At 36.8% G+C, this 14,742-nt stretch overlaps 1 protein-coding gene across 4 annotated transcripts in view; it reads left to right on the top strand.

The window, feature by feature from the left end:
- The window catches only part of RPS6KA6 (ribosomal protein S6 kinase A6), a 195,533-nt gene that overhangs the window by 133,071 nt on the left and 47,720 nt on the right, over positions 1–14,742 (top strand). For all 4 annotated transcript variants that reach the window (XM_038587788.1, XM_038587789.1, XM_038587790.1 and 1 more), the window contains 6 exons: positions 6,076–6,218; positions 9,430–9,500; positions 9,733–9,821; positions 10,590–10,648; positions 13,178–13,280; positions 14,276–14,406. In XM_038587788.1, the coding sequence (XP_038443716.1) occupies positions 6,076–6,218; positions 9,430–9,500; positions 9,733–9,821; positions 10,590–10,648; positions 13,178–13,280; positions 14,276–14,406 (596 nt within the window). The remainder of the gene's footprint in view (positions 1–6,075; positions 6,219–9,429; positions 9,501–9,732; positions 9,822–10,589; positions 10,649–13,177; positions 13,281–14,275; positions 14,407–14,742) is intronic.

The following is a 14,742-nucleotide window of genomic DNA, read 5'->3' as shown; positions in this document are numbered from 1 at the left end:
GTGCCCAGGAGAGTGCTCCGAGCTCCCTAAGGGCTGCAGCGCACACGGCGGGACCGGAGCAGCTCGGAGGGGCTCGGGCTGCGGCTCCACAGAGGCGGCTGCGCGGCTCCGGGAGCAGCTCCGAGGGGCTTGGGCAGAGGAAGAGGCTCCCTGCGGTGGGGGCTGCGCAGCACCGGGAGCAGCTCGGGGGTGCTCGGTCGGCGGCAACGCGGAGGGGGCTGCGGGCTTGGAGCGAGAATCCAAGAGCCCAGGCCCCGGAACACAGGGCGCCAGGACACAGCCCAAGATCCGGCCTCCCCCCGGGACAGGCAGAGGACGGGAGGGCCCAGAACAGCAAGGACGCTCCTGCCCCAGCTGAGCAGATCAGCGTCCCCCGCCCCAGCTTCCAGGCCCTGCAGACGGAGAGCTCCGGAGTTACTGCGAGGGCTGAATCCAGGTTTCCAGAGCAGGCCCCGCCACTGGGGCTGTTCCTCCTGGTGCCTCACGGGGCAAACAACCCCCACTGAGCCCTGCACCAGGCAGGGGGCAGAGCAGCTCCCCCAAGTGTTAACACCTGAAAATCAGCACAACAGGCCCCTCCCCCAGAAGACCAGCTAGTAGGACAAGTTCCAGAGGAAGTCAAGGGACTTAAAGTATACAGAATCAGAAGATACTCCCCCGTGGTTTTTTTTTGTTTGTTTGTTTGTTTTGTTTTGTTTTGTTTTGTTTTGCTTTTTGATTGGTTTCCTTCCCCCACCTTTTTTTTCTTTCTTTCTTTTTCTTTCTCTTTTTCTTCTTTTTTCTTTTTTTCTTCCTTTTTTTCTCTTTCTTTTTTCTTTCATTCTTTCTCTCCTCCCTTTTTCTCCTTTTCCCAATACAGCTTGCTTTTGGCCACTCTGCACTGAGCAAAATGACTAGAAGGAAAACCTCACCTCAAAAGAAAGAATCAGAAACAGTCCTCTCTCCCACAGAGTTACAAAATCTGGATTACAATTCAGTGTCAGAAAGCCAATTCAGAAGCACTATTATACAGCTACTGGTGGCTCTAGAAAAAAGCATAAAGGACTCAAGAGACTTCATGACTGCAGAATTTAGAACTAATCAGGCAGAAATTAAAAATCAATTGAATGAGATGCAATCCAAACTAGAAGTCCTAACAAGGGTTAATGAGGTGGAAGAATGAGTGAGTGACATAGAAGACAAGTTGATGGCAAAGAGGGAAACTGAGGAAAAAAGACAGACAACTAAAAGACCATGAAGACACATTAAGGGAAATAAACGACGGCCTGAGGAAGAAAAACCTACGTTTACTTGGGGTTCTTGAGGGCACCGAAAGGGACAGAGGGCCAGAATATGTATTTGAACAAATCCTAGCTGAAAACTTTCCTAATCTGGGAAGGGAAACAGGCATTCAGATCCAGGAAATAGAGAGATCCCCCCTAAAATCAATAAAAAACAATCAACACGTCGACATCTAATAGTGAAGCTTGTAAATTCCAAAGATAAAGAGAAGATCCTTAAAGCAGCAAGAGACAAGAAATCCCTGACTTTTATGGGGAGGAGTATTAGGGTAACAGCAGACCTCTCCACAGAGACCTGGCAGGCCAGAAAGGGCTGGAAGGATATACTCAGGGTCCTAAATGAGAAGAACATGCAACCAAGAATACTTTATCCATCAAGGCTCTCATTCAAAATGGAAGGAGAGACAGAAGAGCTTCCAAGACAGGCAGGAACTGAAAGAATATGTGACCTCCAAACCAGCTCTGCAAGAAATATCATGATGACACTAAACTCATATCTCTCAATAGTAACTCTGAATGTGAACGGGCTTAATGACCCCATCAAAAGGCGCAGGGTTTCAGACTGGATAAAAAAGCAGGACCCATCAATTTGCTGTCTACAAGAGACTCATTTTAGACAGAAGGACACCTACAGCCTGAAAATAAAAGGTTGGAGAACCATTTACCATTCGAATGGTCAGCAAAAGAAAGCAGGGGTAGCCATCCTTATATCAGATAAACTAAAATTTACCCCAAAGACTGTAGTGAGAGATGAAGAGGGACACTATATCATACTTAAAGGATCTACCCAACAAGAGGACTTAACAATCCTCAATATATATGCCCCGAATGTGGGAGCTGCCAAATATACCAATCAATTAATAACCAAAGTGAAGAAATACTTAGATAATAATACACTTATACTTGGTGACTTCAATCTAGCGCTTTCTATACTTGATAGGTCTTCTAAACACAACATCTCCAAAGAAACGAGAGCTTTAAATGATACACTGGACCAGATGGATTTCACAGATATCTACAGAACTTTACATCCAAACTCAACTGAATACACATTCTTCTCAAGTGCACATGGAATTTTCTCCAGAATAGACCACATACTGGGTCACAAATCGGGTCTGAACCGATACCAAAGATTGGGATCGTCCCCTGCATATTCTCAGACCATAATGCCTTGAAATTAGAACTAAATCACAACAAGAAGTTTGGAAGGACCTCAAACACGTGGAGGTTAAGGGTCATCCTGCTAAAAGATGAAAGGGTCAACCAGGAAATTAAGGAAGAATTAAAAAGATTCATGGAAACTAATGAGAATGAAGATACAACCGTTCAAAATTATTGGGATGCAGCAAAAGCAGTCCTAAGGGGGAAATACATCGCAATAAAAGCATCCATTCAAAAACTGGAAAGAACTCAAATACAAAAGCTAACCTTACACCTAAAGGAACGAGAGAAAAAACAGCAAATAGATCCTACACCCAGGACAAGAAGAGAATTAATAAAGATTTGAGCAGAACTCAACGAAATCGAGACCAGAAGAACTGTGGAACAGATCAACAGAACCAGGAGTTGGTTCTTTGAAAGAATTAATAAGATAGATAAACCATTAGCCAGCCTTATTAAAAAGAAGAGAGAGAAGACTCAAATTAATAAAATCATGAATGAGAAAGGAGAGATCACTACCAACACCAAGGAAATACAAACGATTTTAAAAACATATTATGAACAGCTATATGCCAATAAATTAGGCAATGTAGAAGAAATGGACGCATTCCTGGAAAGCCACAAACTACCAAAACTGGAACAGGAAGAAATAGAAAACCTGAACAGGTCAATAACCAGGGAGGATATTGAAGCAGTCATCAAAAACCTCCCAAGACACAAGAGTCCAAGGCCAGATGGCTTCCCAGGGGAATTCTATCAAACGTTTAAAGAAGAAACAATACCTATTCTCCTAAAGCTGTTTTGAAAGACAGAAAGAGATGGAGTACTTCCAAATTCGTTCTATGAGGCCAGCATCACCTTAATTCCAAAACCAGACAAAGACCCCACCAAAAAGGAGAATTACAGACCAATATCCCTGATGAACATGGATGCCAAAATTCTCAACAAGATACTAGCCAATAGGATCCAACAGTACATTAAGAAAATTATTCACCATGACCAAGTTGGATTTATCTCTGGGACACAAAGCTTGTTCAACACCCATAAAATAATCAATGTGATTCATCATATCAGCAAGAGAAAAACCAAGAACCATATGATCCTCTCCTTAGATGCAGAGAAAGCATTTGACAAAATACAGCATCCATTCCTGATCAAAACTCTTCGGAGTGTAGGGATAGAGGGAACATTCCTCAACATCTTAAAAGCCATCTACGGAAAGCCCACAGCAAATATCATTCTCAATGGGGAAACACTGGGAGCCTTTCCCCTAAGATCAGGAACAAGACAGGGATGTCCACTCTCACCACTGCTATTCAACATAGTACTGGAAGTCCTAGCCTCAGCAATCAGACAACAAAAAGACATTAAAGGCGTTCAAATTGGAAAAGAAGAAGTCAAACTCTCCCTCTTCGCCGATGACATGATACTCTACGTAGAAAACCCAAAAGCCTCCACCCCAAGATTGCTAGAACTCATACAGCAATTTGGTAGCGTGGCAGGATACAAAAATCAATGCCCAGAAATCAGTGGTATTTCTATACACTAACAATGAGACTGAAGAAAGAGAAATTAAGGAGTCAATCCCATTTACAATTGCACCCAAAAGCATAAAATACCTAAGAATAAACCTAACCAAAGATGTAAAGGATCTGTACCCTAAAAACTATAGAACACTTCTGAAAGAAATTGAGGAAGACACAAAGAGATGGAAAATTATTCCATGCTCATGGATTGGAAGAATTAATATTGTGAAAATGTCAATGTTACCCAGGGAAATATACACGTTTAATGCAATCCCTATCAAAATACCATGGACTTTCTTCAGAGAGTTAGAACAAATTATTTTAAGATTTGTGTGGAATCAGAAAAGACCCTGAATAGCCAGGGGAATTTTAAAAAAGAAAACCATATCTGGGGGCATCACAATGCCAGATTTCAGGATGTACTACAAAGCTGTGGTCATCAAGACAGTGTGGTACTGGCACAAAAACAGACACATAGATCAATGGAACAGAATAGAGAACCCAGAAGTGGACCCTCATCTTTATGGTCAACTAATATTCGATAAAGGAGGAAAGACTATCCATTGGAAGAAAGACGGTCTCTTCAATAAATGGTGCTGGGAAAATTGGACATCCACATGCAGAAGAATGAAACTAGACCACTCTCTTTCACCATACACAAAGTTAAACTCAAAATGGATGAAAGATCTAAATGTGAGACAAGATTCTATTCAAAATCCTAGAGAAGAACACAGGCAACACCCTTTTTGAACTTGGCCACAGTAACTTCTTGCAAGATACATCCACGAAGGCAAAAGAAACAAAAACAAAAATGAACTATTGGGACTTCATGAAGATAAGAAGCTTTTGCACAGCAAAGGATACAGTCAACAAAACTAAAAGACAACCTACAGAATGGGAGAAGATATTTGCAAATGACCTATCAGATAAAGGGCTAGTTTCCAAGATCTATAAAGAACTTCTTAAACTCAACACCAAAGAAACAAACAATCCAATCATGAAATGGGCAAAAGACATGAAGAGAAATCTCACAGAGGAAGACATAGACATGGCCACCATGCACATGAGAAAATGCTCTGCATCACTTGCCATCAGGGAAATACAAATCAAAACCACAATGAGATACCACCTCACACCAGTCAGAATGGGGAAAATTAACAAGGCAGGAAACCACAAATGTTGGGGAGGATGCGGAGAAAAGGGAACCCTCTTATACTGTTGGTGGGAATTTGAACTGGTGCAGCCACTCTGGAAAACTGTGTGGAGGTTCCTCAAAGAGTTAAAAATAGACCTGCCCTACGACCCAGCCATTGCACTGTTGCGGATTTACCCCAAAGATACAGATGCAATGAAACGCAGGGACACCTGCACCCCGATATTATAGCAGCAATGTCCACAATAGCCAAACTGTGGAAGGAGCCTCGGTGTCCATCGAAAGATGAGTGGATAAAGAAGATGTGGTATACAATGGAATATTACTCAGCTATTAGAAATGACAAATACCCACCGTTTGCTTCAACGTGGATGGAACTGGAGGGTATTATGCTCAGTGAAGTAAGTCAGTCGGAGAAGGACAAACATATGTTCTCATTCATTTGGGGAATATAAATAATAGTGAAAGGGAATATAAGGGAAGGGAGAAGAAATGTGTGGGAAATATCAGAAAGGGAGACAGAACGTAAAGACTGCTAACTCCGGAAACGAACTAGTGGTGGTAGTAGGGGAGGAGTGCGGGGGCTGGTGTGAATGGTTGACGGGCATTTGGTGTTATTCTGTATGTTGGTAAATTGAACACCAATAAAAAAAAATTAAAAAAATAAAAAAATAATAATTATTGACCTCTCAGAATTGCTGAATGATATTTTAGTATAGATATGAAAACATGTATTTTGATGATGAAATGAAAGTAATCTTTAAATGCTCTTAAAGTGTATCTTTATGAAATATTGGCTGCATTCCATTATTTGTCTCACAAGAGAGCTTTCTTAAGAGTAATTATAGGCCATCCATGAATTGTTTTAAGGTCTAACATATAATTTTATTTCTTTTGGTATATTCTATTTTCTGAATATCTTTAGATATATTTTTGTGACACATTGTTATTACAGATTTTGGTCTCAGCAAGGAATCAGTTGATCAAGAAAAGAAGGCTTACTCATTTTGTGGTACAGTGGAGTATATGGCTCCTGAAGTAGTAAATAGGAGAGGCCATTCCCAGAGTGCTGATTGGTGGTCATATGGTGTACTTATGGTAAGTACTGTTATTTTTAAAAATTTTCCCAATATAAAGTTAATATTATTTAAAATGTTAATAAATTTTGCAATATGTCAGGAGAGAATAGAGTTTTTATAATTTATGATTACTAAAAAACTTGTGACTGGCTAGGTGTTATACAGTAAGAATTGAGGATTTAGTATTCTGATTTCTTTAAAGTTCCTAGATTAAAAGGTAAAATGGCAGCATTCTTTTATAAGCCATTCAAATATAAAAGTTAGAAAAAGGCTTACCAGTTTTTAGATTTCAGAATACTATGTTTAATTCTCGCATGGTATTTTTATTAGATATCACAGAATTTATCACTTTACCATAAAGTGTCTTACTGTCTAATTGTTCCATGCATGTCCCTAGAAAGATTGTAAACTTCTTGAGGAGAGCAATCATATTTCATACTACTTTTCATCTCCCATGATACCTAGCATAGTCAATATACAAACTGACTAATCTGGTATAAATTAAGAATAGAGGGCACCCGAGTGGCTCAGCTGTTTAGTGCCGCCTTCAGCCCAGGGCCTGATCCTGGAGACCTGGGATGGAGTCCCACATCAGGCTCCCTTCATGGAGCCTGCTTCTCCCTCTGCCTGTGTCTCTCCTCCCGCCACGCCCACCCCATGTCTCTCATGAATAAATAAATAACATCTTAAAATAAAGAGCTTGTGACCTTTTAAAAAAAAAGAATAGAATTTGCAGTATTAAGTAGGGTGATAAATGAATAGCTATTGAATCAATTTGCCTGTATAATCCATCTTGCTGATAATCTATTTTGATGATAATCCATTTTCCCTATTTACTACTAAATGACATACTATATATTAAAAAAATAAATGACATACTATATAACACATCAATATATTAAGGCCTATTATAAACCTGGCATTGGGGAGGGCAGTGGAGTAGGAATAAACTGGCAGTACAGTACTTGATGTTTTTCATCACCTAAGAAAGCATACAATCTGGCTGGGGAAACAATTGGAACAGCTAAATAAACTGTCTGACAGTATACCTTAGGAATTCAGGCAAGAAATCATATAAGTTGATTTAGGAAAAGCGGAAGAAGTGGAACTTAAATTAAGAAGTATGGAGTGCCCCTGGGTGGCTCACTGGTTGAGCGTCTGCCTTCAATTCAGGTCATGATCCCGGGGTCCTGGAATCCAGTCCCACATTGGGCTCCCTGCAGGGAGCCTGCTTCTCCCTCAGCCTGTGTCTCTGTCACTCTCTGTGTCTCTCATGAATAAATAAAATCTTAAAAAAAAAGAAGCATGGATAAAATTTAAATATCTCCAATTCAAGAAGGATAGTATTGTGATCATATTAGCAAAGAACTGTAGAACCAATTAGAATATTAGAATAGTAGTGGAAAATGAGGGTCATGGTGGAGGAAATGAGACGATAAGCCTATCAACATATGTATGCAATTCTCTGAGTAGTAGGAAACTTTTGTAGATTCTTTAACGAGATGGTAATTAGAGAAAATGTATTTTAGGAAGGAAGAAGTGACTGATTTTAATACCTGATTTAATGTTACAGATGAAGGAGAAGGAAAGGGTCAAAGATAATGAAACCTTTACAATTTATGAACTTTAAGGAATTGAAAGAATAAAAGTTCAGTAGAAAAGAGATAGTTAGGATGGAGAGCTGGTTTTAGAAGTGGAGAAATAATTAATCTATAACATGTTGCATAGGTTATTATAGGTTTGTGGTTAACCCCTTGGTGGTAATAAATTAGGAATAGGAAGTAGAGAAAGGATCAGAATCATCTGGAGATGTTAAGAAAAAAAAAGCTACTCAGTCAGCCAACATAAGTTTAATTTAAGGGGGAGTTTTGATTCCAATATAATATATTCCTTCCTTTTGTCCTTGCCATTACCACCTCTACTCCTTCAGTCCCGAGTGGAGAGCCATAACTTTAGGTTTGGACGTAGGGGACTGGAGCTTGAGAGCAATAATCCCTCTATACGATACTTTCTTTTATCTTCTTTCACTTTCTGTGGCTCCTACCCCTACTTCTTAAGTATCCAGTTGAAAAATATTACTATAGATTTGGGAGGGAGAACTGAGACTTGAGAGAGATTGAAGCCGGAACAGATTTGAAAGTCATCAGTATATAGGAAAGAGTTGAATGGATAAGCTAACTAAGGTTGTAAATTCAGATAAATGAGCAGAGAACTGGGGTGCCTGGGTGACTCAGTGGTTGAGCCTCTGCCTTTGGCTCAGTGCGTGACCTCGGAGCTCTGGGATTAAATCCCACATTGGGTTTCCTGCATGGAGCCTACTTCTCCCTCTGCCTCTCTCTCTCTGGGTCTCTCATGAAGAAATAAATAAAATCTTTAAAAATAAATAAATAAATGAGCAGAGGACTGAAGCCAAAGCCATTATTGAATCTAAGTTCAATATTTAAATATTAGAGAAATAAAAGGTTTTCCCTTTAGTGAAATCTAATGATCTTAATTTTAGATCCAGTCTTTTTTATACCATTATTTAATGTTCTAATTACCACATTGTTGTTAAATCTCTTAGGGAAAATGCTTTTTAGCCATGTGCAACTGTCTCAATTTTTTTTTTCAAGATATTGGTGTTTGTGTTGTAGCCTCTTGTTCTTTTTTGATTGGTTTTTCTTGGAGGGGGCAGTGAGGAGAATGAGAATGGTTAATCTTTTTTTTTTTCTTTTCTTTCACTAAAGACTAGTGATATTGAGCATCTTTTCATGAGCTTATTAGCCTTTTGTAGAGCTTCTTAAGTTTTTATTTAAATTCCAGTCAGTTAATATATATTGTAATATTAGTTTCAAGTGTACAAAGCATGTATGGATTTGAAATGGTTCAGGGCTTATCTTTATCTTTATCTTTATTTTCCATTCATTGTTAAATGTTTGCTTTAAAGGCATATTTTTTTAAAAGAAATGTTGTGTGTCTATTTTCAGATTGCTTTGATTTTGTGAACTTAGCCAAATTAGACAGGACTGAAAAAATTGGTTGGTTTCATTTCCTACAGGTCACCTATTAATTGGGCTACATGTAATGGGGTACCAGAAGTGTATTTCTTTATTTGTGACTTTTCTGGTCTTATTTTGACTTATCATGTATATCCTTCATGATTTGATAATCATGTATTAGATGTCTCAAGTTTTTTCCTACAAAATTTTATTGTATATTCTAAATTCTGTGTTACTTTTTGTTTGTTTTAGTTTGAAATGCTTACTGGTACTCTGCCATTCCAAGGTAAAGACCGAAATGAGACCATGAATATGATATTAAAGTAAGTGTAAACACTAGTTTTTCTTTTGGGAAAAATTCCTTGCTTTCAGTTTTGAGAAACTTGTTTTCAATTGACAGAAGAGTATTTTTTCACACTGTCATATTTTCTTCTCCTACCATATAAAGGACATTATTTGTCATTGTTAAAGCATTCTTTTAAATTCTTTTTGCGGTTTGTCAATGTAAAGAATGGCTAAATTTAAGTGAACTTTTTTTTAAATCTTCTTTTTCAGAGCAAAACTTGGGATGCCTCAATTTCTTAGTGCTGAGGCACAAAGTCTCCTAAGGATGTTGTTTAAAAGGAATCCAGCAAATAGATTGGGTATTCTTTATTGTCTTAGCTTTTATAACAATACACTGCATGTTTTAGGAGGATAATTGTAACTTCAAGCTCTCTGGCTTAATTCATTTACTGATGCTATATATTTATACCTAGAAGTTTGCATTTTGTATGTACTGGATCTAAACTCTCTTATGGCCATAATTTAAAAATGGAGTAGTCTACTTATTCAAAACTACTGTTTAATATCATTTTGTATATTATGTGGTTTGCCTTTTTAAAAATAATTCACAGAATTATCCCTTATATAGGTAATCCTTTTGATATTTGAAGATAGTTATTTTGTACCTTCCAGTACTCTTCGAGTTAAATATGTCCATAGCCTCTTGTTATTTGCCCAGTTTCTGGTAGCCTTTCCCTGGATCCAGCTGTGATCCTATTATTTATGTACTTGTGTTTAAATTTCAATGTCTATTCTGTTGAACTTTTTAATTTGGCATTGAGATACAGCTGTAAGTTGAATTGTGAAGAAAAGAAACTATACTTCAATTTTGATTATGTTAAATATTATTTTGATTCAATTTGGAAGGCATTTCAGTATTTCATGATAGTTTATGTGCTTCAATGTGTACATCAGATATATTTTACTGTATTAAATTTAAAAAATCACAATAAAATATCAGATAAAAATCATAAAATTTTCACTGCAAGGAATCTATGATATGTGTATATTCTTGAGATAACAGCAGAGAAGCCAGGTAGAAACATTAAAAGTATTATAGTAGTAAAAAATTATTTATTTTTTTATAGGTTCAGAAGGAGTTGAGGAAATCAAAAGACATCTTTTTTTTGCAAATGTTGACTGGAATGTAAGTTCAGTAGAAACTCTGTTACTGAGTGACTAATATGAATTAACAATGAAGAATAAAATGGTCATATTAGGACTTTGTTGATAAACTTAATCCTATTATTTTGTTTTTGGTGTGAGATTTTTATTTAGAGATATAGATGTCATGGCAATTACCTTGAACCAAATGTGTGTGGATGATATTTAGTAAATTTCTATTACCCATATGTTTTATCTATTAAGTATGGTTACTGTTCTCCCCTATTCTCAATTGGGGAATGTGGAGAAGAAATAGAAAGGGGTAAGGGGGTGAATGATAAGGCAAATTCTTAAATGAATTCTAATTCAAAGAGGAGAGTAACCACACTTAACTGATAAATAGCTTCTGTACAGCAAACAATCAACAAAACTAAAAGGCAATCTAAGGAATGGGGAAGATATTTGCAGATAACATAACTGATAAAGTGTTAGTATCTAAAATATATTAAAAAAACATATAAAAATCAATACCCAAAAAAATGAATAATCCAAAATCTGGACAGAAGACATGAGTTGACATTTTTCCAAAGACATCCAGATGGCCAGCAGATACAGAAAAAGATGCTCAACATCACTCAGTGAAATATCACTTTACACTAGTTCAGAATGGCTAAAATCAACAACACAGGAAACAACAGGTGTTGGCAAGGATGTAGAGAAAGGGGAACCTTCTTAAATTGTTGGTGGGAATGCAAACTAGTGGAGCCACTCTGGAAACAGTATGGAGGTTCCTCAAAAAGTAATAAATAGAACTACCCTATGACTTAGCAATTGTACCACTAAATATTTACCCAAAGGATACAAAAATACTGATTTGAAGGGATCCATGCACCGTAATTTTTATAGCAGCATTATCAACAGTAGCCAAAATATGGAAACAGCCCAAATGTCTATCAACTAATGAATGGATGACGAAGTGGGGTATATATGTATATATTACTATATATATATATATATATATATATATATATATATATATATGTAATGGGGTACCAGGGGTGTATTTCTTTATTTGTTACTTTTATATATGTATATATAAAATAGAATATTAGTCATCAAAAGGAATGAAATCTTGCCATTTGCAACTACATGGATGCAACTAGAATGTATTATGCTCAGCAAAATAAGTTAGAAAAAGATACCATATGATTTCACTCATATGTGGAATTTAAAAAAAACAACACAAATGAACATGGTTGGGGGAAAGAGGCAAAACAAGAAATAGACTCTTAACTATAGAGAACAAACTGAGGGTTGCTGGAGGGGAGGTGTGCGGGGGGTGGGGGGTTAAACAGGTGACGGGTATTAAGCAGGGCACTTGTTAGGATGAGCATCAGGTGTCGTATATAAATGATGAGTCACTAAATTCTACACCTAAAACTAATATTGCACTATATGTTAACTAGCTGGAATTTAAATAGTTGGAAAAATTATTTTTTATAGTTGTAAACTGCATAACATAAGCCATCAATATTAATACTCTAAAAGGGGGAATCCCTGGGTGGCACAGCGGTTTGGCACCTGCCTTCAGCCCAGGGCATGGTCCTGGAGACCTGGGATCGAGTCCCACATTAGGCTTCCTGCATGGAGCCTGCTTCTCCTTCTGCCTGTCTCTCTCTCCCTCTCTCTCTCTCTCTCTCTCTCTCTCATGAGCAAATAAATAAATCCTTAAAAAAAAAGGAGTCTGCCCTATGTCATATGTGTTTGCATCCCTTTTTTGGTGTCCTTGTATCCTCTTGTCATTTTTTTTTCTAATACTTGTTTACTCATCCTTTCTCCTTAACTAGACAAAGGGCAAAGTCTTTGTTTCCATCATTCTTATATCTAAATAGTTTATGTTAATTTCTCTTAAATTAAATAACAAAAGAATGGAATGTTTATATATTAAATCAATGAAAACCAAAGTAATTCTCTATTAATTTACCCCCACTATGGGACTGTGACCTTTAGAAAAGCCGATTTTAAAAGAGAGGAGTAGATTTTCATGTATTATAAAATGTTTTAAGAGTCTTTCAAAAATAAATTTTAGGAAGTTAAATTATTGACAAATTATATTTTTGTTATAGAGTAAGAGCCCTAAATAGTGTTTTTTAGGCATGTTTTTATGTAAAAAAATATTTTAGGTGAAATATATACTTCTTGAAGATAATCTATTAGTTTTGAAATTCTTGAATGTTATTAGTATTTGTTTATGGTTGCATTGTGATATATTCTACATGGTTATTTTATCTGTGAAAATTCAAGTCAGTTTTTGATATTCAAAACTGAACATCCTTCATTGTGAATGCAACTTTTGGCACCATTGTTGTTTCTTGGTCTCATTTGGGCACATTATTTCTCAAATTTTTAGAATTTGGTTAACAGGTATCTGAAGCCTTTTAAAATTTTAGTTATTAAATTGTGAGTCTTCTGTTAAGGACTATGAATTTTATCTTCTGCTTTCCTTTAAAAAAATACAATAATTTTAAAGTGTTAATATGATTTTGTATTATCTTGTTGATATTTTTTCTAGAGATTATATAGAAGAGAAGTTCAACCTCCTTTCAAACCTGCTTCTGGAAAACCAGATGATACTTTTTGTTTTGATCCTGAGTTTACTGCAAAAACACCTAAAGGTAATGCATGTTTATATGTAACATCAGACCTTTTAGTTCAATTAAATGTTTAAAAATAAACTAGGGGGGTACACCTGGGTGGCTCAGTGGTTGAGCATCTGCTTTGGGCTCAGAGTGTGATCCTGGAGTCCCAGGATCCAGTCCAGTATAGGGCTCCCCTTGGGGAGTCTGCTTCTCCCTCTGCCTATGTCTCTGCCTCTCTGTGTGTCTCTCATGAATAAATAAAATCTTAAAAGTAAACTAGCTTCTTAGATAAAAACTAAATGAATTTTAAGTTTGCAGAGGGTTGATTTGTTCTATATGAAAGTGTGGATCTTATATACAGCATTGCTTGGGCATCATTCAAGCAGAGGATTTAAATAGGAAATATTTATCAGGGAAGCAAGGGCTAGAGCAAAGGGTAAAAATCTTTCCTGTTTTAAAAAGTCCTTTGACATGCTAATACTTTATAGGGTAAGGGGTAGGAGGTAAGATGAGATATATCAGTGATTCTTTCTTTTAAGATTTTATTTATTTATGAAAGAGAGAGAGAGAGAGAGAGAGAGGCAGAGAGGCAGAGGGAGAAGCAGGCTCCATGCAGGGAGCCTGAAGTGGGACTCCATCCCGGGTCTCCAGGATCACGCCCTGGGCTGAAGGTGGCGCTAAACCGCTAAGCCACCAGGGCTGCCTATATCAGTGACTTAAAATTTATAATTTAATGAGGTCTACTTATAGTAGCATCTACTTCATATATTCATTTAACAATTATTGAATACCAACAAATATTGAACCTATTAAGCAGTGAAAATGCAGCAGTAAACAGAATGGGCAAAAATTGTAATCCATGGTGCTTGCATACTAGTGTGGGGAGACAGATAAATATGCAATAAATGAAACACATGATATACTATGTCTGATGGAAACATTTAATGGTTTCTTTTATACTTAAAGAAATGCTAACATTTAATATCAGAATTCTGTGTAGTTCTAATTGAATATAATTATTTGGACATTAGATTCTCCTGGTTTGCCAGCTAGTGCTAACGCTCATCAACTCTTCAAAGGATTCAGCTTTGTTGCAACGTCTATTGCAGAGGAATATAAAATCACTCCTGTCACAAGTGCAAATGTGTTACCAATTGTTCAGGTAAATTCCACTTAATCAGATAATTCAATATAGGGATAACTATGTTTTTCAGTTATTGCTAATGGATTTACACGAATTTAGGTGATTTTTAACTTCTTAATTTATCTCTGTATATAATATGATTTAAATATGTCTCTATGATTTGAGAAAAATACATTAGTAGTATCCTTTAATTAAATTTATGTAGTGTCTTCTGACAAAAATAATGGAATAACAGTGTTTAAGCTAGTTGGTTTGTTGTTTTGGCTTTGGGGATCTAAAAAACCTAACATTTAGGATCAGCTCAGAATCTCCTTAAACAATTTGCAAATACTGATAAAACCTCTCTCTATAATG

Source organism: Canis lupus, chromosome X (assembly GCF_011100685.1).
Source record: "Canis lupus familiaris isolate Mischka breed German Shepherd chromosome X, alternate assembly UU_Cfam_GSD_1.0, whole genome shotgun sequence".
NCBI classification, from domain to species: domain Eukaryota; kingdom Metazoa; phylum Chordata; class Mammalia; order Carnivora; family Canidae; genus Canis; species Canis lupus.
Note: the sequence above shows the minus strand (reverse complement) of the source record. Positions and strands in the feature narration are given on the sequence as shown.